Source organism: Oryctolagus cuniculus, chromosome 5, assembly GCF_051225735.1.
Source record: "Oryctolagus cuniculus isolate XC-2025 breed Fujian yellow rabbit chromosome 5, ASM5122573v1, whole genome shotgun sequence".
Taxonomy (NCBI): domain Eukaryota; kingdom Metazoa; phylum Chordata; class Mammalia; order Lagomorpha; family Leporidae; genus Oryctolagus; species Oryctolagus cuniculus.
In genome coordinates this window covers 13,659,344-13,683,799 of record NC_142871.1, presented here as the reverse complement: position 1 = coordinate 13,683,799, position 24,456 = coordinate 13,659,344, and the positions used below count along the sequence as shown (strand labels likewise).

General features: G+C 38.5%; 1 protein-coding gene across 2 annotated transcripts in view; it reads left to right on the top strand.

Annotated features, from left to right (window-relative positions):
* The first annotated feature begins 510 nt into the window (after positions 1-510).
* OPRM1 (opioid receptor mu 1) overlaps positions 511-24,456 on the top strand; it is a 78,563-nt gene continuing 54,617 nt past the window's right edge. For both annotated transcript variants that reach the window (XM_017345438.4, XM_089332565.1), the window contains exon 1: positions 511-1,148. In XM_017345438.4, coding sequence (XP_017200927.2) covers positions 856-1,148 — 293 coding nt within the window. In that variant the 5' untranslated portion in view covers positions 511-855. The remainder of the gene's footprint in view (positions 1,149-24,456) is intronic.

Below are 24,456 nucleotides of genomic sequence, written 5' to 3'. Positions count from 1 at the left end.
ATGGAACATCTATTCTTAGAGAAACTGAAACAATGAAAAATAAAGGGAGCAGGTTTCTTCCACAAAGTTTATTTATTTATTTATTTATTTTCATAGAGATCCTTTCTATGTAAATAAATAAATAAATAAATAAATAAATAAAGGATCTCTCTGGGTACAGACAGGTTTGTAGAGTTGGAAATTTCAAAGACATGATTGTCTTCTGTCGGATGAGGCGATGTAGAGGAAAGAGGATCTTGTGCCCCCTACCTCCAATAATTGTGGTGGGCCATAGAGATGGAAGGGCATTGGGGCTCAAGGGCTGTTAGAGTTATATCGTGCCAGTGTCTTTCCTCGTAGATTAAAAAGAGAAACCGGCGCTGGAAAAATGGAGATCTATCAGCCCCCTCGTTTATGCTTCCCTGCTATCAAAAGTAGCTCTGTTCCTCTCTGGCCACCCCTCCCCTCCAGCTCCCTTCCAGCTCCGCCCGCCCTCGAGGTGTTTGCTCTCAAGAGCGCGAAGGGTGAGGACCAACTCCTCCGATTGCTTTGCGCAAAATCCACCTCCCCCCTCCTCCTCCCCTCCAGCCTGCGGAGCCCGCACCGCCTGCCTTGCCCTCCTCAGCCCTGTGGTGCGGGGTTGGGATGAGCCTCTGTGTACTACGAAGGTGGGAGGGGCCACCAGCAGAGGATAATGTCAGAAGCTCCGCTGTCGCCTTTTGCCTGACGCTGCTTTTGGCTCCGCGAGGCTGGTCCCGGTAAGAAACCGCAAAGAGCTGCGGCCGCCGTGGCCAGAGCCAGTGGCTGAAGCGCCCAGAGTCCGAGTCCCAAGGCTCCGGACTAGCTGGCCTCCCGCTCCCCAGCGCCGTCAGCACCATGGACAGCAGCGCCGTCCCAGCGAGCGCAAGCAATTGCACTGATCCCTTTGCGCACTCCTCCAGTTGCTCCCCAGCACCCAGCCCCGGGTCCTGGGTCAATTTGTCCCACTTCGATAGCAACCTGTCCGACCCGTGTGGACCGAACCGCACCGAACTGGGCGGACGCGACGGCCTGTGCCCCCCGACCGGCAGTCCCTCCATGGTCACAGCCGTCACTATCATGGCCATCTACTCCATCGTGTGCGTGGTGGGTCTCTTCGGAAACTTCCTGGTCATGTACGTGATCATCAGGTAAGGAGGGCGCCAGGGCTGTGAACGGGGAGTTCAGCGGCTAAAAGGGCTCCCAAAAGGCCCTTGCATCCCAAGACTAAGCGTGTGGTTGGGGGCGACCCCAGATGGAGCAGTTGCTGTGTGTGTTTGTGGATGGGGAGCTACTTTTTCTATTTTTTTTCTTCCACTGGTAAAGAAAAAATCCAAAAATTCAGGAACAGAGAAGCTGTTTTGATAAAAGGCATAAAGCTCTGGGGGTGAGAGTTGGGGGAAAATGCTTCATGTTGAAGCTCTCCCTTGTACAGAGACAAGAAAACTCTTGGCACAGAGTCCTACGGTGGCTCCCTTTGCAAGAGCTATGGCATCATAAGTTGTGAAGAATGGGGGAGGACGTTTAGGTGTATTTTTTTCCGAATTGGGAGGCTGAGTCCACTCAGGTGGCAACTTTCCTACTTTTGCTGGTACAGGAGGACTTCTCTGTAGACAGCCCCACCCCTGATCTTCACGTGTACCTATTCCTGCTTCCACCCTAAGGCCACATGAGGCAGAGGAAGTTTTCCTGGTATCTCTCCCTGGTAATGTCACTTTGTTACCTCCACCCTTTGCAGTTGACAGCTGTGGTTCTGCTACAGCAATTGCAAGCTGCATCTTGAGTGGGTAGGGTGGTTCAGGAGAACAGAATTGTTTTTCAGTGTCTCCACACATTGGAACAGATGAAGAGTGACCCATCATAATTCTCCATTAGAAACTGTTACATAGGAAGTTGTCATAGGCACTCTGGGAAAAAGAAAATGTGTCTTTAGTAAAATTATTTCAAAAGAATTTATGGTTTACTGTCTGTTTCCCAGATGTTCCAGCTTCATTAGACAAGGGGTGAGCAAATTTTCAATATTGAATGAGATTGATGTTGTTTGTGTTGGTCTTGATATGTATATCAAACACATCATGTGAATGTGGAATACTAAATATTCACTTTTTAAGAAGTAAACAAATATTTTTAGCTGTTTAACATAGTTCCTTAGTAAGGCTTGTTTCTTCCCATCGGGGGTTGTAGGTATGCAGCCAATGTGTCATTTTCATATTTAGTTAACAGTGTTTGCTTCACCTATTCAGCAAGTATTTCGCAGGTTTCAGTGGAGTACTTGAATCCTTTAACAAATAATCACTGTTCCCGTTATGCTTTCCTTAGCAAAGTGCTGCAAATTGCTTGTAATTGACTTGTCCTATTTATATGCCTGATTTCTTTAATTAATGTTTGTTAAAAAGTAAAGCTATTTTCCCTGATACTTTGATAAGCAATAAAATAAGAAAGTGTCTCTGAGAAAAGAGCACCATCTATTGAGTGGACAGCTAACAACAGAAGGAAAATTTCAGGAAAAGAATCAATGAAAGAATTTATTTAAAAAAAAACTGCTTTCTGTAATTCAATAAAAAATTCATATCAGAGAAAAAACTAGTCTTATTCTGCAATTATGACAATAAAAAGTATAATTGAAGGTCTACTCTTAAAAAAGAAAATGTTTCTCATTTATCCCTTTAAAAATCACATAGACTGATAAAACTAGAATGACTACAGATTATCTTTGCTCTGTGAATAAAAGGTAAAGAAAATATAAATGATTCCTCTTAGATATCACTATGCTCATAAATGTGTATACATGAAATTTGTTCACTTTATATAAATAAAAAAGTTGAAAAAAGATACCACTGAACCAATCTTAGCTAGCATAATTTTCTGTTTGTTAAGATGACAAACCATGATTTAAATTAGCCAACTACTAGATTGACAGAGTAGATTTAGTCAGCAGTAATAATGATAGAACAATAAATTATCAAAAACGTATATCTATGGAATCCTGGAGCAAAAAACACGATATAAATTACTGAGACATCCATAAACTCCACCATCTGAATCATGATCTTTTATCCCCTTTCATTGCTTCTCCTTAGCATTTTACTCCCTCCCCCTACCCTCTAGTTTATTCTTTGCTATAAGGAGACATCCAATAGCACAGAAATAGGCTGTGAAATAAACAGATTGGCTTTATTCCAGTGTTTAAGAGGTTGTTGCTTGGGTGAGTTTGTTTTAAAGGCATTACTTCTGGCTCCTTGTTGACTTGGAGAAACATGGTGACATTGCATCTTACTGAGAACGTGATATTATGCTTTCTTCTCTGTACTGAAAGTTCTGAAAAAAATGCAGTACTCTTTTAAATGTCACCCCAAACATCCACCTGTGGTAGGTTGAGTGTTTAATTCCAAGGTCAGATAACCCTCTGAGGATTTGACTGTGAAACAGAAAACTAGGCAGTTCAATGACAAATGATGTGATGGGAAGAGCATCTAAGGATGGAAGAAACTGTGTCAGTTTATCTGATATTATTTAACTGACTGCCTCCACTCTAAAGTTTTAACTATCAACTGATGAGTTCAGGGATATTACTAACTACTAACAAGATGGCTTAATGCTGCCTTTATTGAAGTACTGAAGAGAAATGCTCACTTCCTCACACTATTTAAAATCCAGAGCACTAGTAAATGATCATCTTGTTAGTTTTGTGAACAGATTAAGATTAGAATGTCTTAGTGCATTGATTAATTCATGAAGTTCAGATGACTATGACAACAGCAACATAAACAGCTGGAAATATACATACTGTGACTGATGCTTTTATGTTGTGTGTCTCTTGACGCCATCATTATCATACCTTCATCAGCAACGTAATTGGTATTAAGTAAAAGGGATTCTTATACAGTGCTATCCTAAGCGATGTAAGAGTGGAAGACACACTGCCCTATGATGTAGAAAATTAAGCACCAGATGTTAAATGACAAAATTTTAGTAGCCATGCCTGAAAGTGGTTTTAGTTTTAAAGAGAAAAATGTTTGTAGGATAATGATTTTTGGAAAACAGAATAATACAAATAGTACAAAAAGTAGCACTTATTTAAAATTGGATAATAGAATGCTTTTGCCTAGAATCTTAAAGAAAAAGTGAATAAAAATAGTACACACAGTACCAGAGATACTTCACTAACAGAATACATTTGATCAAAGTATAGAAGTAGCCATTCCCATAAAAAACTAACATAATACCAGATGCATTCATTTCATGAGTTGTTTTCAAAAAAGATTTGTCCATGTACCTAAGAACATGGTATGGACAAATGTTGTCGAAGAAATCAAAGGGTGAGAAGCATTTGGATCACTGAAGGCCGTGTAAACCTTCCTTCCACTGAAGAGTGCCAAATGCTATTATCTTCATTTTTAAGATTATTTCTTCATTTGAGAAGATAAATTCTCGGTTTGGCTATTACCAAAGAACACTTAAATATATGGAAGATGGTAATAACATTTTTATTCCCTAAAATATATTCCTGGTGTTTGAAAAAGTCTAATGAGCTTATACTTGTTCTATATACTAAATGTTTGATTCAAGTTGAAATTATAAAACAAGTCATGCTGAGATTAATTCATATTTGGATAGTAAAGGACATAAGGAATAAAAATTTTTCATTCAATTTAAGAGTATGTATGGAGGCCAGCATTGTGGCATAGCTGGTTAAGTAGCCACCTGCAATGCTGGCATCCCATATGAGCCACGTTTCAGGTCACAGCTATTTCACTTCCTAACCAATTTCCTCCTACTGTGCTTGGAAAGCAGCAAAAGATGGCCTAAGTGCTTGGGCTCCTGTTACCCAAGTAGGAGACCCGGAAGAAAGTCCTGGCTCCTGGCTTCTGCCTGGACCAACTCTGACATTTGTAGCCATTTGGGAAGTGAACCAGCAGATGAAGATCTCTGTTTTGATTTGTCTCTCCCTCTCTCTCTGTAACTCTGCTTTTCAAATAAATAAAAAAATATTTAAATATATGTATGAAAATACATAAATACATATGCACTTGAATTAATTCAATGCGTATGTCAATAAATATGTTCACCAGTAATTTTTATAAAAAAAAATAGCAATTGTTTAGGAAACCAAAGTACTGATGAAATTCACTCTACTTTTTAAGATCACAAACTGTTCTAATATAAAATAGATGTAAAGTGATGAAAATGCCCCAAATAAAAGTATGTCCCTACTGTAAGAGGACATCAGAACATAACAACTTTTGCACAGTGGTTAAGATTTCACTTGGTATTCCCACACCCCACATCAAAGTGCTTGAATTTGTGTCTTAGCTCCACTTCCAATTGCAGATTCCTGCTAATTCACATCCTGGAAAGCAAAAGCAAGTACTTGAGTCTTTAGAACCCAGATTGGGTTCCCAATTTTTTGGCTTTGGCCTCACCCAGACCTAGTTTTTGCAGGCATGTGGGACATGAACCAGTGGATGGAAGGTCTGTCTCTGTCTGCCTTTCAAAATCAAATAAAAATTGACATGCTTAAAACATTTTTAAAAATGCCTTTAATTTACTATTTCCCATAGAGATTCTATCTCCATTGGGAATACCTCTTTATTTCTCATGAACATACCAAATTGTTTTTCCTTTCTTTAGCTGTATGCTGTGTCTTTACCACTTGCATGGAGATATCACTGAGTTTCCTACACTCTTGTCTCTTTCTTTCTTTAAAAGAAAGAATGATTTTACATTTTGTGAATTATTTCCAACACAAATTGATATATAAGTTATATAATTTTTCTCTCTTAAAATATATGTAATTTTAGTAATTTCATCTATACTTCTGTATATGCATACATAAATCTGAAAACGTGTGTATGCATGTATATGTGTGTGTATATATATATATATATATATGCCCTTATATGGAACAGATAAATTCTCCTCTCCGCTCACATTACTATCTTCCCTGGAGATTGCACTATCATAACTTTTGTGTTGATTATTCAAACGAATATTTTTCAACAAACAAAATACTTTCTTCCATCTTATAACCTTTTCAAAATTTTATTATTAATTTAAAGTTGTACGTGCATATGGGACACCAACTGATTCTCAATAAATGTATACATTATGACTGCTATCACAGTGGTATGTTAAAATAATGCACATGATTTCACTATTTATCTTAAATATTGTATGAAAGTTTAAAATACAAGAATTTCAAATCTTTAGTCCTAATTCCAATATATAATTGATTTGATTATTGAGAGTCTTCAAACGATTTTAAAAAAAAAAGATTATTTTTTTATTTGAGAGGCAGAGTTACACTTGGAGAGAAGGGGAAACAGAGAGAGAGGACTTCCATCCACTGATACACTCCCCAAATGGCTGCAACAGCCAGATCTGGGCCATTCTGGAGCCAGGAGCCAGGAGCTTCTTCCAGGTCTCCCAGTAAACATGCTTTTATAGGTAGACATTGATGTCAACAACTTGGAAGTAAATATTAAAAATATATCAGGCCGACGCCGTGGCTCACTTGGTTAATCCTCCGCCTGCAGTGCTGGCCTCCCATATGGTTGCCGGTTCTAGTTCTGGTTGCTCCTCTTCCAATCCAGCTCTCTGCTGTGGCCCGGAAAGGCATTGGAGGATGGCCTAAGTGCTTGGGCTCCTGCAGCCGCACGGGAGACCAGGAGGAAGCACCTGGCTCCAGGCTTCGGATCAGCATAGCTCCAGCCATAGTGGCCATTTCCGGGGGTGAACCAACAGAAGGAAGACCTTTCTCTGTCTCTTTCTCTCTCACTGTCTAACTCTACCTGTCAAATATATATATATATATATGTATATGTATATATGTGTATATATATAACAAAGAGTTGTTCAGGCTTAATCATGTGTTGGGGCTCAAGAGCACTGTTCAATTTGTCATTTCTACCCTGCTCCTACCATCTGTTGGTGTCTTCAAAGCTCATTGAATTTCTAGGTGTCTCTTGGGCAGCAGTAGAAAAAAAAATGGCTTCTGTATTTTTTAGATCCTCCTTGGGTCCTGCCTTCTGTGATTCACTTCACCACTGACTTCATCCATGATTAGAGTTGCCAGGTTTACCCAGAGTTAACTCAGTAATGGCACGTTAGCTGCATCAGCATCACTTGCTTTCACGGTTGAAACTTCTCTAATCCTCGGGACTCTGTCTCACAGCAGCCTGATACTCCCACAGAAACTACCCGAACATATAAGAAAGTCAACATCCCATGGAACCAACATGGACTGAGGAAAAGGAAATGTGTGGGCAAACACTTTCTACTCCCCCTTCTTCTCAGTTGCATGATTTTAAGGCACCAACTACAAGGCACATGAGAGCATCCTGCTCACATTGTGATAATCTCAAGAATATGCCTTGTTTTAGGTTTTCCTCTTTCCTATTTCACTCTTCTAATCCCCCACTGTTTTCCCCTACAATCACTTTTCAAAATGATTCACCTTCACACATACTTTGTCTTATACCCTACAAAGAACATATTTCCTGATGGTTCCTATATGTTAGCACAGTAAAAATTAGTTAAGAAAACTCTTATAGTTTTTCTTAATAATTGCAAAGTTTTAAAAAAATTCTAATATGTAGCCCCAATCAGATTTACAAAAAGAGTTAACAAGCTAAGTTTTTCCTTTCATTTGTGTTCTTAAAGACAGACATTTTTCTGAATGGAGAAGGGAGGGGGCAACATTCATATTTTCTTCTCACGCTGTCAGGATGTTGAAAGAACTATGGCCTCTTATATGTAAAAACAAATGAAACTACCTATGTCTTTTGACTAATTATCTGATACTGCAAAACCACCTATGCCTTTTGACTAATTATCTGATAGTCCATTATCCCCACTGATATCAAGTTACACATTGACCTTAGTATTTTGTGAGAATCTAGCTCAGGAAAATTTTGGGCCCCTCCAAAGGGAGTTGAAACACCACATACAAGAAGCATCGTGTACTGAACGTGCATATCAGCTTCTTTCCTTCACCTTCATTTCTTCAGGAATCTTATGTCCTTTCCCACAGTTCCTTAGATTAAAGTTCTTTGTACCAAGATTTAAATCATAAAATTGACATGTTGAGAATTGATTACTCTTTACAACCCTTGTCTGTACTATTGAAGAGCAATGTTTTTTCTTCCTACTATTTTTTTAATTCTTTACTTAGTGGAGGATTACTTTTATGATTATAAAATAAATTGAAAGTATGTCCTTAAAATGTGTTTAAAATGAATTATATTTAAAGATATGAATTCAGAAAGAGAAAAATAGCATGGAAGGAAAGTTTGGTCTTAGCTCAGAAACCCAAGAGCCAACTGTGGCTCAACTTCAAATCATTCTGTAAGTCACTCTCCTCATCTGTAATATGTGTGAACTGGACTAAAAATCATAAGGGGCCGGCACTGCGGCTCAATAGGCTAATCCTTCGCCTGAGGCACCGGCACACCAGGTTCTAATCCCGGTCGGGGCGTCGGATTCTGTCCCGGTTGCCCCTCTTCCAGTCCAGCTCTCTGCTGTGGCCCGGGAGTGCAGTGGAGGATGGCCCAAGTGCTTGGGCCCTGCACCCACATGGGAGACCAGGAGAAACACCTGGCTCCTGGCTTCGGATCCGCGTGGTGCGCCGGCCGCAGTGCGCCTGCCGTGGCAGCCATTGGAGGGTGAACCAACGGCAAAGGGAAACCTTTCTCTCTGTCTTTCTCACTGTCCACTCTGCCTATCAAAAAAAAAAAAAAAAAAACATAAGGTCTTTTCTGGTAACAGGAATTCCTATGGCACACTCAATAACTGTTTATCCACAGAAAGGGTAATCATACAGAAAATTAATCTTGATTCAATTCCATCAGAACCCCTTGGATTCTACAGGAGCTCAAATGAGTTCTTAGAGAAAGATTGGAAGACAGAGAGAGAGGGAGAGGGGGAAGTAGAGAAGAGAGAGAAGACAGAGGGAGAGTGAGAGAACTGAGCTGCCAGGTGTCCTTATGGCCATGTTCAAGGCAATAAGCCACATTGAAAGTAATAATCAAGCTTTTATTCACTTGGTATAATGTAAGCAAGAGATTAAGCAGGGTGCTTTACCAGCTGTTTTTCCTCATGGAAGCCACCAGATGATAGAGAGTGAAGAGAAAAAGTAATCTTTTTAAAACATAAGGAGCTCCCAACCCAAGGACACTGCTATTTTATGGACCCAAGGACCTAACAAAGTCATGGGAAAATAAGTTTAGGAGTGAGAAAGTCCTGAGTGAGAGCAGATAAGAGCATTCAAAGAACCCTAATAAGGAGGTCTAAACAAGGGCCCCCTGGAGAGCCCTTGATATGGAGGATTCCAAATGTAGACATTTGGGTTATAAATGCATAAATGTGTAAGAGCTTACTTGGGGAAGATGAGCATCTTCCTCTCCCTATCAGTGTTTCTTTTATATTTATCAGTGTTTACTTTAATATATTCCTACAGTCGTATTTGGGATGTTGTACTCCAAAACTGGTGCAAAGAGTTACTGGTTCCACCAAATGTAATCAAGTGAACCTTCATAAAGTAACAACTCACATGCATCATGGGTTTTAAGGAGAGAAATCATTCAGTTCTGGATGAGGTTTCTATCCAGGCAAGAATAGTTCAAGTAGTTTTTCTAACTCAGTTGTGCCCTAGAGTATCAGTTGTATGTAAGTAGCTGTCTTAGTCCATTGGGCTGCCATAACTGAATGTAATAGACTACATGGCTTATACGCAACAGAAATATCTTTCTCACAGTTCTGTAGACTAAGTTCCTAATCAACATGCCAGCAGATTTTGTGTCTGCTGAGAGTCTGCTTCCTGGTTCGTAGACAGCTATCTTAGCTCAGTGACCTCACACGGCAAGAGAGGTGAAGGAGCACTCTGGGCCTTTTATATGGACTAATCCCAAGTCCTCATGGCCTAATCACTTCCCAAAGGCACAATCTCCAAATGCCATTATACTGGGAATTAAATTTCAACACATGAGTTTAGAGAGGAATCATTCAGTCTACAGCACAAGGTGTCCTGAAGTGATGTAAATAGTAACTGTTCATGTTTATAAAAAAAGTATTAGTATAATATAATATTTGAATAAGCTAAACCAACCTGATTCAGTCTTCTAATGTGCTTCATGTTTAATCTCATCTATACTTTCTCCTTTAGTTTTTCTTTTTCCCCATCTCTCTACTCATTTTTCCCACTAAAATCCTTAAACTATGATATACTTTTGGGTAAACAAAAGAGAGGAACTCCAAAACTATAATCATAAAATAATGACAAAGAAAAGGAAAGTTAATTCCCCTTATTTGATCAGTACACACTGTATACATGTATTCAAATATCACATTGTACTGCATGAATATGCACAATTGTTACCAAACTTCTTTAAAAGCACCACAAATAAAATATTGAAATATTTTTATAAAACCCTGATTCAAGTCTCAACTCAACTCCATTCCTTTTTGCAGCCTCCCCAAAGTACTCCTATAGCCAACTCCCCAAGGTATATGCTAAAATTGTAAAGAGTCTTTGCATTTGTATAGGACCTTACACAATGTCCCATCACAATTCTTAAAGACTTGAACTAAGTGTATTATCCTGAGTGAGCTCAGAAATTTCATGCTTGAAATTGACTGAAAGAGCTGTATATATTTAAAATACTGTATAATTCAATTTTTAAACAATTCAAATTTATGTCACACTAGTTAAGTATAAATTATCTTCCAGACAGTTCCCTCAATTCATCTTGTTCATGCATGTTTAGCTTGTATCACTTGAGTCTTGAAAAGTAATCTGTACCATGAATTGATATTAACAAATCATAAGTTCAAGTACATACACACACACGCGTGTGCATGCGCACTCAAAAATCCACAAATTTTGAATAGGAAATAGATTTGTACACTTATAATAGAAATGCAGAGAATAAAATGTGAAGTTTTTTTTAAAAGTAGACACAGTTGATTCTCATTAGCCATGATTGGTTATAAAGTCTCCATGACCAATGAATTGGTAACTACTGCAGCTTCATTTCCAGAGGAAATACAGAGCTTGGTTTCTGGGAGCCTCTGGTTACATTTTCACTGACTAACCAATATATAACCTTGTTTAAAATGTGTTCTGTCTAAAAATACTTTATTGATTATAGATTATTGATTCATTATCATTTGACTCCCCATGAACAATGCTATGACTCATGCCTGAACACACATGCATTCCCAAAAGGCTAATCATAGCCAACTTGTGCTTGGGGACCCTAGACAATACTTCAGTACTATATGTTGAACCATTGTAAACTGTGAAGTCACACCCCAAATGTACAGACTTCAGAAAACATGGCAATAAAGAGACTAGAAGTAACCCCTTTTCTCAGAGTGAGCTGGGACAAGGAGGGAGAGTGTCACCTTGCTTGTCTTCACCTGAAAACTTGCACATCAGGAAAGTGGGCACATAGTTGGGGACCTGACGGAGCCGCACAGACCTGTGCTGGTACTGACAACCAGACGGACAGAGGGTCTACCCTGCTAGTGAACCTGCTCCACAACCAGCCAACCCACGCCACCAGTGGGTTCCTGAGCCCAGCTCAACAGCCAGCAAGATGGTGGCCCAACCCACTGTGGAGTGTACCACACAACTGCTGACCCTCAGCTTCTGTTGGCAGCCAGGCATCAGCCCTGTCCTCAGAACAACTGAAATGTTTAACCATTCTGCACGTATCATATGAGGCCTCAAAAGCAAGTCCACAACTATTGCTTTGAAATTCCAAATAAGCTATAATAAGTGAACAAATTCACAAAAATAGGATCCTCAGATAATGAGAATCAAATGTATATGTAATAATTTTCCAAGAAATGCTTTTTGAAGATTTAGTTTATTTGAATGGGAGAGAGAGAGAAAGAAAAGTGAGATCTTTCTTTCTCTGCTTCACTCCCCAAATGGCTGCAACAGCCGGGCTGAGCCAGGAAGAAGCCAAGAACTAACTGTGTTCTGGTCTGCCATGTGGGTGGCAGGGGTCTTGATCTGCTGCTTTCCCAAGTGCATAAGCAGAAAGCTGGATTGGAAGAGAGCTGAGAGTCAAACTGTCACTCCAATATGGGATGCTGGTCTTAACCTGATGTGCCACAGTGCTAGCCCTAAAGAAATATTTTAAAAGCACAACTAGACAGGAAAATGAGGAAGTTATATTCCATATAAAATACGGTGACAAACTCATGACCTGAAAAGTGTTTTTATACATAATTTATTATAATCAGACAGAATGGTTTGAAAACAAAATGGATGTCTATATGAGTCACTCATCAGTCTGTTACCAAATACACAAAAGTATATATGGCATATTTTATTTGCATATTAAAATGTTCAAAATTATATTGATTTCCTCATATTTCTAAGAGTAGAAGTTTAAATTATGTAATGTAAATATGTGAATGTCTTGGTTATACTTACAAGTTAGGTTTCAGTTTGGGTGTCAGAAATCTTATGCTTTTATTGTTAATTTCTAAAATTCAGAAGGAAAAATTTACCTAACAAATAGCAACTGCTGAATCTATGAAACAACAAGATATCGACACTTAAAAATTTTTGGAGCAATTTTTAGCTACACAATCCTAACTCTGGTTTTTAATAAGAAGCCAAGAAGGAATTAGCCTACAGTTTAATAACTACAGGTATGTGAATTATCCTGCTCCCTCAATACTTAAAATGGTGAGAAAGCACAAATAGATGAAGGATTTCATATAGAATATAAAAATCTACTTTAAGCAAAAGTTTGTTCATTAGATAAAAAGCTGTAATTCAATAATTCCAAGTAAGAACTCACATCACTTTACTGCTTTTCAATGTGAATACAGTCATACCCATTGGACCAAGTGTGGCCACCTTACTCAGTCTTTACCTTTAAGGGCTAGAAAGCAAATATTGCAACCCAAAGATCTTTTTCCCAGCTACTCAGATCTGCTGTTGGAGTCTAGAAGTTGCCATAGACAATACATACATGAGTGACATTGTTACATTCCCATAAAACTCTATATGGACACTCAAATTTGAATTTCTATTTAATTTTCAGATGCCTCAAAATGTTGTTTTTCTTTATATTTGTTTAACCACCTAAAATTTGAAACCACTCTTAGGTGGCAAGTTATAGAGAGAAAAAATGAACTGGACTTGGCTCACAAGGTATCAATTTGTCAATCATTGGTGCAGAATCTGCTACATAAAATTCAGAGTTTTGCAGTGGTCATGAAATCAGAACAGGGTACCTTCTTGGGCATATTTGATTGCAAGTTATTTAATAGATGGAGAAAAAATATTTTGCTATAAATAACCTACTCCCAACTTAAGGTATCTTTCAACATCATAAAACATCCATACAAATATGAAGTTATCACAAATCAGCCATGGTTGTCAGGAATTGCTGGGTCAGAGTAAATGGCTGCTCTGGCACTAGTGCTGATGTTGGGCCCTAGCAGCACTCACACGGGATCCTCTCTGTGTCGTTCCAGGACCTCATCATAATTCCTAGCTGTGCGTTTGGCCAAGATGATCAGCAACATTCATTATCACCCTTACCCAGTGATTAAGGAGCAAGTGCTTGTAAAAAGATATTTCTGAAAAATCTCCCTCTATTGGATATGACTTGTGGTTATCTTAAATCAGGCAATTTTCTAGGCTTTTTCACAGTATTTTCATCTTCAATCATTTGAAAACTTGAAACTGTCATCTGCCAATTCGTATTAACTTCTTAGCACGATAAAATCTGTCCTCAAAGGTATCTCTGCCTGCACATCAGCCATCTTGCACCCATTGTGTACATCTGGATAATTAGGGGCACCCTCACTAGATTCAACCACTTATACTATCTCTAACAAAACAGCTTACTGCTTGGAATTTTTTTCCTTTTCTCTCTGACTTATTTAATTTGTTTTTTTATTTATTTATTTTTCTGAGGCTCTCAAAGGTTTTTTTTAAAGTCATTTCCTATATTTTAGAAGTAAGACCAGGGGCTGGTACTGTGGCACAGTGGGTTAAAGCCCTGGCCTGAAGCACCGGCATCCCATATGGGAAGTGGTTCTAGTCCTGGCTGCTCCTCTTCCAATCCAGCTCTCTGCTATGGCCTGGGAAAGCAGTAGAAGATGGCCCACGTCCTTGGGCCTCCCCACGTGGGAAACCCAGAAGAAGCTCCTGGTTCCTGCTTTGGATTGGCACAGCTCCAGCCATTGGGGCCATTTTGGGGGGTGAACCAGTAGATAAAAGACCTCCCTCTCTGTCTCTATCTCTCTCTTTAACTCTGTCTTTCAAATAAATAAAATAAGTCTTTAAAAGAAAAAGAAGACCAAACCACCCACCTGGATAAAGAGGAATCCTAGGGTATATTAAGGTGTCCTGAATACATTTCTCATCCCTTGGCTTCTTGTCCATGGTTTTATTCAAGGATTTCCTAAAGATTCATTGAAATGTCTTCCCCACTCGAATCCACAACTTTAATTCAGTTCAACAGCACCCATGTCTAAATAACCCCTCTTTTGATGAGTTTTGCTCAAAGAAAACTTTCTGGCATGTATAAGAGTTCTTTAGATTAGCCAAATCTCCACCTGGCAGAAGTTTGCAAGAAAAGCCAAGTTGAAGGGGAGTTTTAATTGAATGATGTATAGACCACTGAAAAATTCTATCATTTCTAGAACCTCTAAAGTGACAATTGAACCCAAATTACAACAAGGAACTCAGACAGAATAAAATGAATAACAAAATTTTAGTTTCCCTCCAGTTAACTCATGGGATGTCAGAGCTATTACATAAATTCTAGCTGCCTAAGCATGCAAAAGAATGAGACGACCTGGTTGTATTGATCCAGTGGTTTTCTTACTCTTTACTGCTCATAAGAATCACCTGGAAAAAATTTTCTTTTTAAAAGGCTATGTAGAGCCTACTTAAGTCTAATTAAATCAGAATCTCTGGGAGTAATTCCTGAGAGTACATAGGTGTGAAAACTCCCCCAATTGATTCTAATGTGCAATCAAGATCAACAAGCAAAGCCTGATCAAACCTATGCATTTTCTGAATCCTGTTTGTTAAGGAAGTTTGAAAGAGTTGTCCAGCATCTGGCATTTGAAGCAGTGGTTAGGATATTTCTTGAGAGACCTGCATACCACATTAGAATACCTAAGTTCCAGTCCTGGATTGGCTCCCCATTCCAGCTTCCTGCAAGTGTGCACCCTGGGAGGTAGTGGGTAATGGTTGAAGTACTTGGGTCCTGCCACCCATTTAGGAGATCCCGATGGAATTCTAGATTTACTGGATTCAGCCTGGACCCAACTATTGAAGTCCTTTGCTGAGTGAATTAGTAGGTTCATCCCTCCCTTTCAAATAAATTAATTTTTAAAGACACTTATCTGTCATAAATGTATCAGAAATTAAAGATTTATTCATGTTTCACCTCTCTGACTTTAAGAAGATAGTCATACAATGAATAATGAACTGTGCTACCTTTCAGAAAAGGTAATTTTCAAGATGCTTTTAAGTTTTCCTGAAGTTTGACCAATTCTGGTCATGTCTTTCCAAAGTAGGAATAGAAGTGTGGATCATAGTGGTAAACCAGGAATGAGAAGACACGTTTTAATCTCTGCCCCTTATTAGATGTACAAAAGGACTACATAAATTCCATGGAAGTGCATATTATGGAAAAACCATGTGTGGATTAAAAATATTTTACAACAAAATAAATAAATCTTTTAATTTCATTTCCACAAACTTCATGCAGGCTCCTGTGGTAGTCACCCAGCCTCTTTAAATCTCATTACTTGAGCTTTAATGAAAGAATAATAACCATGTTCCACCCACATGAGATTTAGATTCAAAATGGGTATGGTCCATAAAAGTGTGTGGTAAACCCTATAGAGCTGTCAGAATGTGAAGAGTGCTGTTGTTTGTTCCCATCCTATCTGTGCTCCTTGTGGGCTCACAGCATCTCCTTACGTGCAGCATGTCAATACTAACCTTGTGCTTTTGCTTCCTGCTAGATCAAGTCTTTTACCTACTGTAACATTTTTAATGATAGTTTATCCTTTCAGAATCACAATTTCTGCACAAAACAAGCCATTGCACAGGTGTCACTGTTTTCACTCTTCTCATTCTCTTCAGCTCTTTCCCAATGCACTGTGTCATTTCAAAACCATCTAGTTGGTGACCCATGATGTGAAAGAGAATTCTAAGATCAAATAACTGCAACTCATTTGGTTCCCTACTGATCACTCTTTTTGTATCATCTAATAAATTCAGCGGGGAAAAAGATACCAACCAATTATTTTTCAGTAAAATATCATTTTTCTGATTTAATTCTTCTATGTTTGAATTGCTATTGTAATTGAAGAATCAAAAGCAGGATTCTAGTGCTTACTGTATCTGATTAAATTCCTTTTTGTTCTGAAGTGGTGCTCATTTGAATCAGAAGAAATCACATGTAACAATAATTCTAACACCAACTTTGGAAATTTAAGCATTTATAATTCCATACTGACTCTGTTGCATCTATTTCTCCAATCACAGTAAAATTGTTTCCAAAGATGGAGATCTTCATTTTAATTTTTTTTTATTTATTTTTTTTTTGACAGGCAGAGTGGACAGTGAGAGAGAGAGACAGAGAGAAAGGTCTTCCTTTGCCATTGGTTCACCCTCCAATCGCCGCTGTGGCCAGCACGCTGCAGCCGGCGCACCCCGCTGATCCGGTGGCAGGAGCCAGGTGCTTCTCCTGGTCTCCCATGGGGTGCAGGGCCCAAGCACTTGGGCCATCCTCCACTGCACTCCCTGGCCACAGCAGAGAGCTGGCCTGGAAGGGGGGCAACCGGGACAGAATCCGGCGCCCCGACCGGGACTAGAACCAGGTGTGCCGGCGCCGCAAGGCGGAGGATTAGCCTAGTGAGCAGCGGCACCGGCCAATGGAGATCTTCATAAAGGGTGACTTAGTGATGATTCAGTGACTCTATGAGTCTATTTATCCTGACACTTCCATATGGATTTTCCCAGGACTTGCAAAGTAATGTCTGTCAACTTCCTAAATCAGGCTAAGTAAGTGCTATCAATAAAGCAAGCACACAGATTAGTGGAGAACAACTTTGAGATTTACTTTGCCCCTGAGAACTAAGATTCTCCCAAGTGTAGAAGCTGTGGGAAACAGAAGGTCAGTGAAAGGGAAGGCCTTTATTTGCAAGCATTTTTTCAATGAAACTTTGGCTTCGGTGCCAGTGAGAGGTTGAGCTTTGTGTGGGCGAGTATTAAATGTGAATTGAAATGTTTCCAACAGTAAAACATGAACATCAGAGCCTCCTTGCTGTGCCTGCAAGAAGAACAAAGGAAATTATTTTCAACATTATAATTTCATACTTATTCAACCCCCACTGGCTCTGGAAAGGAAATCACATGGATTGAATGAAATTAAACATGAGCATGCTTCCTAAGAAGTGGTGTAAGGCCACCAAAATCAGTGGTTCTATTCAAAGCAGACAGCATCAATTAAGATCCTTCAAAGAGTCTTTCCTTCTGATGACAAAAGGAAACTTATTTAACTTCTTGGCAAAATAAACAAAGCATGTATTTAGCAAAGTTCAGACTAAAGATGATGCCTGAAACTTTTTCATTATATTGAGGAATATGACCTCATAGAATTTTTACAAGTATATACATGGAAGAAAGTGTTAACTAGACTAATATTACAGAAAATAAAATATAGCTACTGTCTTTATTGAGTACAAAACACTCTTAGGTGCTCTAGAAATACCAGTATGCAAAATAGATAAGAGTCTTACCTCTTTCCAAAGGTAACTCTAATGAAAAAGAAAACTAAACCATTTCACCAATTAATTAATATCAGGGACAGGCCCAGTACTGTGGCGCAGCAGTTAAAGTCCCGGCCCGCAGTGTTGGCATCCCATATGGACACCGGTTCATGTCACAGCTGCTCCACTTCCAATCTAGCTCCCTGCTAGTGTGCCTTGGAAGGCAGCAGAGGATGGTCCAAGTCCTTGGGCCCCTGTACCCACATGGGAGACACAGAGGAAGCTCCTGGCTCCTGGCTTTGGATCAGCACAGCTCCAGCCATTGCGTTCATTTGGGGAGTGAACCAACAGATGAAAGATGTCTCTCTGTGTGTCTCTTCCTCTCTCTGTAACTCTATATTTCAAATGAATAAAATAAATCTTTAAAAATAAATAAATATCAGGGATAGCACTACAATAACTAACCTTTTGTTCTCTCATCCACACTATAAGAAATCTCTGTTCTTGAGCTTCATCTTATTCATCATGAAACCCATTAATGGGAAAACTCCTGTTACAGTCTTTATTCTATTTCCAAAATTTGATTAAAGACATTATTTGTGTCTCATAGACAAGACAGAAAAATTCATAGAAAGAGTCTTGGTTAATTTTTATGAAAGAATGAAAGAGAACACTATTGACTATAATTTGAGTATTTTTCTCAAAATAGATATATAAACATTTTTATAAATAGTAAGGATTTTGCAACAGAATAATAGTATCATGAATGAATGCAATAAATAGAAAGAAAATCTCAAGAGTTATTACTTTAGGACATCAGATTTGTGTCATTGTATTGAAACAAAGACATGTCTGCTTACGAATATTCTGTCATATAAATGCAGACAGAAGAAAAATTAAATTGGTAGTCAGAATTGCAGCTTCTGATCTTTTTATCAGTTTTTTGTGAAATTAAGTATATAATTATTTTGGAATAAATTGATGCCATCTTTTTTATTTTACATTTTTTGTGTAAGCTTTTTTTTCTATTTATTTGAAAGGCAAAGTTACATCAAGCAAGACAGAAGAGAGATCTTCCATCCACTGATTCACTCCTCAAATGAGTGTGTCAGCTAGGGCTGGGCCAGGCCAAACCCAGTGTTCCTGCATTGGTGGCAGGGGCACAAGTACTTGTATCATTGGGTGTGCTCCCAGGTGCATCACCAGAGAGCCAGACTGGAAGCAGAAATGAAGCAGCCAGGACTTGAACCAGTATGCCAATATGGGAAGCTGGCATCAACAGACTGCAGCTTCACTTGCTGCACCACAGCACTGGCCCCTGATGCCAGCTTTAAAAAACACACACACACACACTTTTTAAATATTATTCTTTAGATTGGTGCCATCCTTTAAGAAAAGAATTGTGGTTCTGAAGAAAGGATAAATTGCTTGGCTGTAACCAAATTTGTCACATCTCCATAAAGCACAACGATACATCAGTCAATGCCACAAAACTTCCTTCTAACTCAGTCCTTGGGAAGCAATGATGATGGCTCAAGTGACTGGGTTCCTAACACTCATGTAAAAGATCTGAATTGAGTCCTAGCTCTGGCTTTGGCCCCATCCAGCCTTGGCCATTGCAGGCATTGAGTGAATGAACCAGCAGATATGAGATATGAGCATGCTCTCTCGATCTCTTTCCCTCTCGTTTTCCCTCTCCGTCTCCATATCTCTCTTCCTCTCCTTCTATCTTTTCTGCCTCTCAACTGAAAGAAAAAAATAACTATTATATCCAGCTTCTTCAAGGAGGAATTTTCAAATCTCTTATTGAGGATTACTTTGGATAGCTGACAGGTACATTATCTCAGCTTCTGTATCTTACTTCCCAGAATGTTCCCAAATTGGCAACCATTACTGAAAGGTCTGTCTCATGAAAATGGGAATGAAGGAGATAGGAAATTTTTCTTCTTTCAAGTACACACCTGGAATTTTCCCCTTGTATTAGGCTGTGACATTTTGAATTAACCTTTTGTCTCTGAACTAACTGGATCCAGGTCTTTAACTCAGTCTGTCTTTCAGCCTGGAAGGATATAATTCATCAAAAACTCAAGTGTGATCTAAAGGTTCTCTTATCTTCTCCCTCTAATAGCATTATTTCTTAGCTGTGACTGGCCAAGGGATACTATTAATTCAGGTCAATAAAGAGATCAGAAGACAAGCACTGTGCTAGGTAACATTTCTGGATTTTTAAATTATGCCAAACACCATCACATTTTAGCATTTAGTATTAACACCTATGATCTCTTTTTATAGTTCTTGGGAAAATGAAATTTCCAATTTGAAGACTATAAGCTCTTTGAGGACAAAGAGCATGCTTTCTTTTTCACTTTGATATCCCAGCTCCCAGTGAAGGAGCAAATAGTCGTGGGACAGAAAGCAGTGAACTGTCTCAGGACACTGAGTTGATTATACTTGTAACATTATGCAAATGCTGCATTTAAGTTTGTCCTTTAGGTTTCAGTGCTCTGTCTCTGGTTTATGAAAATCAGTTGTAGACTCTTGTTCCCCTGCAGGTAATGGTTGAAAGAAACTGGGAAATTCCCAAGACTAAAATCTTATGCAAATGGTAGCTATTTTGATTTCTAAGCAAAGATGTTTTCTGAGATCATTTTTCACATTCAAGAGGAGTAAGAAACATGAGCCCATGATGGTTTTGCCTGTTCCTTCAACTTCATTCTCTCAAGAAATCCAAATGGGAGGAGAGTCATGAAGAGATAGTAACAGAAAATTCAATCTGGAAAAAGAGCTAATCTAAGAGATATAAAATTGAAAATAAAAAAAGGGAGTACAGCTTTACTCAAGGATTTCGCTAAAAGTATCCACTAGGTTAAATTCAAAGAAAGGCATTCTACTACAAGCCCTTGTCTCCCATCCTTATTGAACAAAACACCAGATGGACAGGCTGAGGGCATGTCAGCTGGGATTCTTGCCAAATGAAAGTAACCAGGCTTGTCAGAGTTACTCCTGAAATCCTAAATAAACAGATACCAGAACTAGAAACCACCCCCACCCTTCTCAATCATGTCCAAATTCTTGTCCTAGAAGAATTATTTCTCTCTTCCAGCTTATTCCACATTCCATGCCTTAGAAGCAAATAGGTAAAAGATGGAGTACCTAGGAAGATTTTTAGTAAATGAGATATTGCTTTGTTACACCAATATGATAATATGGAAAACTAGAAAACACTGAGAAAAAAATTCTCTTGAAATATTTTCTGCTGAAAAATCAATAGACTTATGCCTCCACAGGGGAAAAAAGATGAGACGGGATGGCCACAGAGGCAGGAAAAGGACGTAGGATTCACCCCTCAGGATCTGAGGGAAGGAAGAAATCCCAAGATAACACATTAATTAAGGAATCTAGATCATTACATCTCGCTAGGAGTTAACTAGGTGTCCAAATGAAATTTCTAATCTCTACTCTCTATCGACCATTTCACAAACACTGTAAAATACAAAGCGTAGGATAAGAAAGGAAGTCCTGGGCCAGGGTTGTGGCATACTAGGTAAAATCAACACCTGCAATCCCGGTGTCCCATTTAGGTATCAGTTCACATCCTAGCTGCTCCATTTCCAGTCCAGCACTCTACTAAAAATCTGGGAAAGGCAGTGGCAGATGACCCAAGTATTTGGGCTCCTGCACACACATGGGAGATCCAGGTTAAGCCTCTGGCTCCTGGCTTCAGCTTGGCCCAGTTCTGGCCCTTGTGGCCATCTGGGGAGTGAACCAGGGACAGAAGATCTCTGTCTCACTCTCTTTCTCTCTCTCTCTCTCTCTCTCTCTCTCTCTGTCTTACACATACACACACACACACACATTCACTGTCTCTTTGTCTTTCTCATGCTGACTTTAAAATTAAATAAAACTTATAAAAAGGAAGGAAGTCCTACTTCACAGAATGGAAAATACAATGTCAATAAAATTTACTAATATCTCACTATCAGTAAAATAGCATAAAATACATAGTAAAATGTGTGAATTTAAATGTATTTAATATAAGTTTATATTCATTTCTGAAAAAATACAATGGCTAATTAAAGAAAGTAGATCTACATTTGTTTCTGGAAAAAAATAAACTCATTTGAGGTTGATCCTACGCTAGTGGCTTCCTGCCAGTATCAGACACAAAATTTTTGGCAGAATGAACTGGGCACATGACCCTGAAAAGCAAATTTAATATTGTCATGTATGGAAACAATTTTTTGGACAATTAGAGCATTCCTGACACATGGGTACTCCTCTCGATATTGCTCTACCTTGCCAAAATTTCTAAACATTTTGCCATTTTGAAACCCCTTGGTTCTGGTTTCTCAACACAATGACAGTGCCTCTAAGTGTTTTGTTGGTTTTGCTTTTTTTTTTTTTTTTTTTTTTTAACAGGCAGAGTGGACAGTGAGAGAGAGAGACAGAGAGAAAGGTCTTCCTTTGCCATTGGTTCACCCTCCAATGGCCGCCGTGGCTGGCGGGCTGCGGCCTGCACACCACGCTGATCCGAAGGCAGGAGCCAGGTACTTATCCTGGTCTCCCATGGGGTGCAGGGCCCAAGCACCTGGGCCATCCTCCACTGCACTTCCTGGCCACAGCAGAGAGCTGGCCTGGAAGAGGGGCAACTGGGACAGAATCCGGCGCCCCGACCAGGACTAGAACCCCGTGTGCCGGCACCGCAAGGCGGAGGATTAGCCTAGTGAGCCGCAGCACCAGCCTGCGCCTCTAAGTTAAGAGGGACTTATCTCAGTTGAGAACCAGTGTCTACCACATATTTAACAAAAGTTAAAATTTAAAAATGTTAAACAAATTGGTGTTGACTCAATGTTGACTCTTAAGATTTTATAGTGAACCAAAGCAGTTATGAAAAATATGCTCTATGAAAATTAAAAACAGATAATTCTTTGGATACAGACGTAAAGTCTAATAAACCTTTTATCTTTAGCTAGGAGAAATTGAGCATGACTCTGATCACAAAATAAGAGTTTTAAATTTACCACACTGTTCTCAGTGTTTGCCTGTGCATGTTGTTTACAAGGATTTATATTTTAGCTTTAAATAGTTCAATATTCTTCAGACTTCTAAAAATTGAATGTACAGTGGAAAAACACAATAATATGAAAATAAAGGGAGAAATTTTTCAAAAGTATATTATCTTGAAAAGCAATAAAATATCACATTAGAGAGCTTTTTCACTAAAATATAAACCAAGGTCATGGTTGGAGTTTTCCTATTTGAAATAAAATTATATACTTTAATTTGTAACTAAAAATATTGTTAGTGCGAAATGAAATCTATTCCAAGTTGGAAGACAATCCTGTATTGATTTAATAATACCTACTGCACTGTAAGACTAAAATTTCTTCTTTCAAAAACTAATGGGACTTACATACATTGCCAAATTATGGGCTTATTCATGAATCACATTTTCTCCTAACAAATGCTATTGAATTCTCCACAGGGGAAGGATGGGAAGGAAAATACCTTCCAAAAAACCACTTTGCCTGAAAATATTTAGAAAAAAATTTGAGTAAGCCTCATTCTGTTTCCTAGAAAAATCCTAGGGTAGCATGAAAGTACAGTTGCAAAGGATTATTTACCTCTTAGGTGAAAAATGCTTATCATAAATACACAGTTTTGAATAAATCAAGATCTGCAGGACCAAATTTCATTAGCTTATTTTTTTTCCTTCAATTAGACCTAAAAGATTTTGGAAAATGCTGCTGTAGGAAATAATTAATTGCCAAAACATTTATACATCAGCATGCACAATAAAATGGATAAATAGGGATTGTTAATCAATAGGTTTTGAAAAATGAAATTTGAAATTAAGCCTTCATGGATCTTAATTAAGTCTCCCTTTTGCAAAACAGAAGCAACAAGAACATTTTTATTTGAATTTCACCTCCCTGCACAATATCCTGATACATAATTCTCTCTTTATTACTATTATTAAAACATTGCAAATGGTTATATCTCCAGGACAATTAAACACACATACACACACACACACACACACACAAAACATAATTGTCCAGATATTTTGCTTGTGAAGCAACAAAAGTAGATAGTTCAAATGTACACTGTTAAAACATTTTCATTATCAAATCCAATGCTATGAGGTTTTGCCTTCTGTTTTCTCGTAATAGTTTTGTAGTTCTAATTCTGATATATTGGTATATAATCCAATTATTTAGCTAATTTCTAGGTGTCACATTAGGTAAAGCTCCAAGATCATTCTACTGAATTATCTAGTTTTCCAATCATCATTTATTGAAGATTACCATTTCCTAAATGAGTCGTCTTGTAATTCTTGTTCGGAATTTGACCACGTATGCAAGAGTTTAATTCTTTGTTTTTGGTTCTAATCCATTAATTGGTATTTCTTCCTTCATGTTATTGTCATAGTATTTTTTTTCTTTCTTTCTTTTTTAAACTTTTATTTAATGAATATAAATTTCCAAAGTACGATTTATGGATTACAATGGCTTCCCCCCCATAACGTCCCTCCCACCCACAACCCTCCCCTTTCCCACTCCCTCTCCCCTTCCATTCACATCAAGATTCATTTTCGATTATCTTAATATACAGAAGATCAGCTTAGTATACATTAAGTAAGGATTTCAACAGTTTGCTCCCACACAGAAACATAAAGTGAAAAATAATAGA